The sequence below is a fragment of the Nicotiana tomentosiformis genome, chromosome 2, assembly GCF_000390325.3.
Source record: "Nicotiana tomentosiformis chromosome 2, ASM39032v3, whole genome shotgun sequence".
In the NCBI taxonomy this organism is placed as follows: domain Eukaryota; kingdom Viridiplantae; phylum Streptophyta; class Magnoliopsida; order Solanales; family Solanaceae; genus Nicotiana; species Nicotiana tomentosiformis.
In genome coordinates, this window is record NC_090813.1 from 107,923,976 (window position 1) to 107,929,991 (window position 6,016).

Here is a 6,016-nt window from a genome sequence, read left to right on the forward strand (position 1 = left end):
AACGCTAAAAACACGAATCGCACCCAATTCAAGCGTAATGAAAACTAACGAACTCCAACTTCTACATTCGATGCCGAAACCTATCAAATCACGTCCGATTGACCTCAAATTTTGAACACAAGTTATAAATGACATAATGGGTCTATCAAATTTCCAGAACTGGATTCTGACCCAGATATCAATAAAGCCAACTCATGGTTAAACTTCCAAACCTTCAATTTCCTATTATCGCCATTTCAAGCCAAATTTAACTACGGACTTCAAAATAAATATCCGGACGCACTCCTAAGTCCGAAATCACCATACGGAGCTATTGAAACCATCAAAATTCCATTCCGAGGTCGTTTACATATAAGTCAACACCCGATCAACCTTTTCAACTTAAGCTTCCAACCTTGAGATTAAGTGTCTCAACTCATTCCGAAACATTTCCAGAACCAAACCAACTACCTCGGCAAGTTACACAATGATAATTGAACACATAATAAGTAGTAAATGGGGGAACGGGGCTGTAATACTTAAAATAACCGGTCAAGTCATTACAATAAGGTAAAATATACATGTAAGCCCCATGTTTAGGTGCTAACAAGAAGATTTTATTCCGTCATGCCTTACTTGAACAGTGTTAGGGGTGATATGTATTTTTTAACTCATACGACTAAACTTAGAATGAAACTCTAAGTTGCCTATATACCTCGGTGAAGAGGATAAAGTCATACCGTAGTTCAGAATGAATGAGTTATTTTTAATGTCCTAACTTTTGCCTAGGCTGCCTCTTTCGAGGTTTTCAACCTAGCGGACCCCTTTATTTTTATTTTTATTTTTGGGCAGTACACAGTTTATACTCTTGCAGGCCAGGAGTAACATGCAGTTTATGCTCTTGCATTAAGGAGCATTGCAACTTCAAGGATAATATTTCTTCAAAAACTTGCCATTGATAGGGTTGATTCTCATGACATCTGCATCAACCAGCCTGCAAACTCGACTTGAATAAGCTTCTTGCACGACATATGGCCCATCCCATTTTGAAGTGAACTTCCCTACAGGTTTATGGGAAGGAATAATGGGTATTCGTATGGCAAGGACTTGATCTCCTACTTGAAAGGATCTTGAGCGAACTCTTTTATTGAAGGCGCGAGACAATCGAGCTTGATAACATTCAAGACTCTGTTGAGCTTCCAACCTCTTCTCATCAAGAGCCTCCAACTCTGCTAATCGAAGTCGAGAATTCTCTTCATCAGTGATCCCTTCTTGAATAACTAATTATAATGAAGGTATTTGACGCTCGAGTGGCAAGACGACTTTGACTCCATAAACGAGTGAATAAGGGGTCGCTTGTGTTGGCGTGCAGTGAGTTGTCCTATATGCCCACAAAGCTTCTTCCTTACGGTCATGCTAATCTCATTTCGATTTGGAGATGACTTTCTTTAGCAAGTTGCATAGAGTCTTATTGAATGTCTCAGCTAGACCATTGGTGGCAGAATTATACATAGAAGAGTTACGTTGCTTAAAGCCAAAGAGATCACAAATCTTGTTCATTAACCTATTGTCGAATGGTTTTCTATTATCCATTATTATGTAAGGAGGAATGCCAAAGCGATAGATTATGTTTACTCGAATGAAACTTGCAACATTTTCCTTCTTTACTTCTTTAAGTGCAACAACTTCAACCCATTTTGAGAAGTAGTCAGTTGAAGCCAAGATGTATAAGTGCCCACCAGAGTATTTTAGCAGTGGTCTAACAACATCTAGTCCCCAAGCGTCAAATGGCCATGGTGCAATAGTCGGATGTAGCATTTCAGGAGGCTGATGAATAAAATTTACGTGGAACTGGCAAGCCTTGCATCATCAAGCATAGTCCAAGCAATCTTTTACATTGTTGGTCAATAATATCCCATCCTTTTTATATGGAAGTGGAGCTTTGGTCCAGACTGGTGTGACCCACATACCTTAGAATGTGCTTCTTGCAAGCTTGGAGTGCTTCATCTTCCCCTAAGCATCGCAAGAGTACTCCCTCAAATGATCTTCTGTATAGAGTATCTTTGTAGTAAAGGAAGCGAGGTGCACAACGACAGATTTCAGTCATTCTCCTTAGATTTTCTGGAAGTATGCCGTAGCTCAAGTAATCGATAATGTGTTGTCGCTATTCTTCCTTCTCAGCTTCAGAAACAATGACAAGATGCTTAAGTTCATTTTCTTCACTTTCACCCTCATTTGGCACGATACTACCCATTTTTGGCAGATAGTAACTTTTGCTTGATCAGGCAGGGTTGGCGATGAAGCTAGGGCAGCTAAAGCATCATCCTTCTTGTTTTCTTTCCTAGGCACATGTTGAATAGTCACATCACTGACCCACCCCATTAAGTTTTTAGCATAATCATGATATGGGCGTAGTTCAAGTTTCTTCACCCCGTAACTACCTAAAAGCTGGTTGATCACTAACTGAGAGTTGCCAAAGGCTTGAAATTGCAACTGCTTCATTTAGACAGTCATTTCAAGTCCAAGTATTAATGCTTGATACTCAGCAACGTTGTTGGAGCAGAGTTGCGTCAACCTAAAGAGTAGGGCAGAACCTCACCTTGAGAAGTAACAAATACTACGCCAATATCAGCTCCTCCGCGATGTGCAGCACCATCAAAGTACATCTTCCATGGAAGTTGAACTTTAATGACCATTGTGTCTTCATCAGGTAGTTCGTCAGTTAGCTCTCAATCATCAGGTATAAGGTGATTTGCCTAGAAGTCCGCTAACACTTGTCCTTTTATAGACTTTTGAGATATGCACACAATTTCAAATTATTGAAACTGGAGGTACCACCTTGCTAGTCGATCATTAAGGACAGGTTTTGACATCCCAAACTTGATGGTATTTGCTCTTGAAATAAGAAGAACGACATGAGCTTAAAAGTAGTGATTTAACTTTTAGATTGAGAAGACTAGCGCCAAACATAACTTTTTGATTGGCGAATAATTCAGCTCATTTGGTGTCATCATCATGCTCAAGTAGTAAAGGGAGTTTTATTACCCTTTACTATTTTCTTGGGCCAACAGACCTTTCTTGTGCTGAAATATATAGTATCAACGGCTGCCAAAACTGGAGGCTTCATCAAGTAAGTTTTAATACTTTCAAAGGCATTGCTACAAGCTTGGTCTCGCTTGAAAGGAATGACTTTATTCATAAGGCTACTGAATGGTTAGCACCTCTCAGCTAGGTTTATCTCCTAAGGTATGCTAGCTTTCCTTGCATACTTTTCAATTTATGAATATCCCGAGGCTCGAGAATTTTCAAAATGGCATCCACTTTGGCTTGATCAATTTCGATCCCTCGACGTCGGACAATGAAAACCAAGAACTTTCCAAAAGTAACTCCAAAGGCACATTTCAATGGATTCATCCTAAGTTGGTACTTTCGGAGCAACTCAAACACCATTCTCAAGTCTTTCAAGTGGTCCCTTATCTTTCTTGATTTTACCACCAAGTCGTTAACAAAATATTCAACATTCTTGTGGAGAAGGTTATCAAAAATACTTTGCATAGCCCTTTGGTAAGTAGCACCAGCGTTCTTCAAGCCAAAAGGCATTACCTTGTAACAATAAATACCATTTTGGGTACGGAATGCAGTAAGCTCTTTATCTTTTGGCTCCATGCGAATTTGGTTATAGCCCGAAGAGCCATCCATGAGTGACATTGCCTCGTACCTAGTGGTAGCGTCAATCATAAGCTCTGGAATAGGAAGAGAAATTAATCCTTAAGGCATGCATTGTTGAGATCCCTAAATTCAACACACTCGAATTTGGCCATTATTTTTTCTCATGGGAACAATACTTGAAACCCATGTTGGGTATTTAACTTCACGAATGGAGCCATCTTCAATAAATTTGATAACTTCACTTTCAATCAAGCGAACCAAATCCAGCCTAAAGCGCCTTTGGTCTTGCTTAATAGGATGAGGGCCATTCTTGATTGCAAGGTGATGGACTACTACTTTAGGGTTCAAGCCAGGAATCTTTTTGTAACTCCAAGCAAAGACATCCTTGAACTCCTTGAGTAACTTGATGTAAGTGCTTTCTTCATCGACTACTAGTAAAGCACTTAGGTAAGTGGGCCTTGGTTCTTATTCAGTGCCAAGGTTAACTTCTTTTAAGGCATCAAGTGTTGTCTTGACTCCTTCTTCAAGTTCAGGCGGAGCATCTTTCACATCTTCATCTTCTTGAGGGTCCCTTTCGATGAAGGATATGTGATAACACGGTGAAACATCCTCCAATTTCTCTTCCTCCTCTATTAGAGATGAAGCACCATGTTCGCCTTGTGCAGTAACATGATACGAAGAACCCACACTTTCTTTGTCTTCGTCACGTTCCTTAGTGTAGACCACATTATATGGCTTTGCCTTCAGTACTTCTTTACATGAAACCACAAATTTTGTTTGTCGCCTCATTCTAGAAGGAAACAAACTTTGGAAATCCTTAGAGATCTTCTGGATTCTGGGCAAAGTGGGTGTTTTTATGCTTTGATAATTTCTCCGAAACTTGTTTCCCTTATTTAATGGATCCAATCTCTCAAATAGGGAAGTTCTCACAGTTGATTTTCTAAGTTGATCAAAGACAGAAGGCTCGTTAGAAGCGGTAGATTCATCTTTTACGTGATATAATTGTTGCACGCCTTTTTATGGAGATACGCACTGGTGATAGTTGCTTGTATCCCAAACCTTCACGTGGTTGCCTCGTAGAAGCTTCTGATGAGAGCTTCCCTAACTTTTGATGGGAGCTTCCCTAGCGTTGAGGGAAACCTTACTGCCTCAATTTGTTTGATCAGAAGAGTTAACCCCCTTAGCATATTGTTTTGTAGATTGGATGATTCACTTTCCTCTTTCTTCTTTTTAAGGACACAGCGAAGCGCGAGAGTTACTTTCTTAACATAAGACGCAACGTTCCCTCTATGAGATTTATTTGAGTTAGGGTATACCTCCTCAGTAACAACTTTGATTATGTCGGCAACCACCTCAGCTCTTTCAGTCATGGACTCGTCATTTTTTCCCTTCATGACATCACCAGCTTTTAACTCCTTCACAATGCGGTTCTTCAAGTAGAACTTTGCATTGGCGAAGTGTGACTCAGCCTTAGTGAATGGCTTATCATCAACAACTATCTTCTTCTCGACTTCACCTTTATAGTACTTCAAACATTGATGGTAGGTAGGTGGAACCACTTTATTCTCATGTATCTAAGGCCTTCCAAGCAAGACGTTGTATGAAGTATTTGCATCCATCATATGTAGCCAAGCACTTAATTGCATATCTTCAACGGTGATTCCCAACCTGATCGCACCTATGGCTCTTTGCCCTCCGTGGTTGAATCCTTGAATCATCACATGACATTCCGAGAGTTCGTTCATGGGAATGCCAAGTTCTTTCACAGTGCTAATCAGCAATATGTTCACTCAGGATTCTCCATCAACCAAAATTCAATTTACCATCGTGTATATAGCCAACCAGGTATAATGGGCAGTTGTGAGGAGTGTCACCAGGTAGATGATCGTTATTCGTGAACGTAACATTTTCCTCACAAGCATTAACTTCTCGAGGAATGGACTCGATGAGCTTTTTTGAAGACGGTGCCAATGGTAGGTCATCACTCTTTTCTTCCCCTTTGCTATCATGGAAACAAAAGACCTCACAGCCATCATGGAAAATCTTCCTGCGAAACCAACTTGGCAAGAACTCCTCCAAGGTCACTGGATGTCGTGGCTTTTGAAGGTGGTGTACTTCTACTTTTGCCTTCTTCAAATGCTTAATTGGATTCCATTTCCTTGGTATTTTTACCATTATTTTTCTTGTTGGTTGTTCTATCGATTCTTTTCGTGGGCTCCTTTTGTGGCGCTTGCGACGAGTCACCAACGTCCAACCTTCATCATCATGCTGATCAACTTCGGCTTTGTTGTTCTCCAGTAAGTTTCCATCTTTACTTTCTTTGAAACTACATAATTCATCTGGATTGAATGAGCCAAAAGGGGAATAG

At 40.2% G+C, this 6,016-nt stretch overlaps 1 protein-coding gene across 1 annotated transcript; it reads right to left on the minus strand.

Moving 5' to 3' along the window:
- Positions 1–903: 903 nt before the first annotated feature.
- LOC138905358 (uncharacterized) lies at positions 904–1,797 on the minus strand. The gene is made up of 2 exons (XM_070193870.1): positions 1,470–1,797; positions 904–1,259 (listed from the first exon to the last, which is right to left on the minus strand). The coding sequence occupies exons 1-2, from the start codon at positions 1,795–1,797 to the stop codon at positions 904–906; spliced, it is 684 nt and encodes a 227-aa protein (XP_070049971.1).
- Positions 1,798–6,016: the final 4,219 nt, after the last annotated feature.

What these genes read in the sequence shown, in the direction of transcription:
- LOC138905358 (XM_070193870.1), bottom strand. Translation starts at nt 1,797, where the DNA reads ATGCTACATCCGACTATTGCACCATGGCCATTTGACGCTTGGGGACTA. An exon ending in GTATAATTCTGCCACCAATG is followed by an intron (nt 1,260 to 1,469) that starts GTCTAGCTGAGA and finishes CATTATAATTAG; the next exon opens with TTATTCAAGAAGGGATCACT.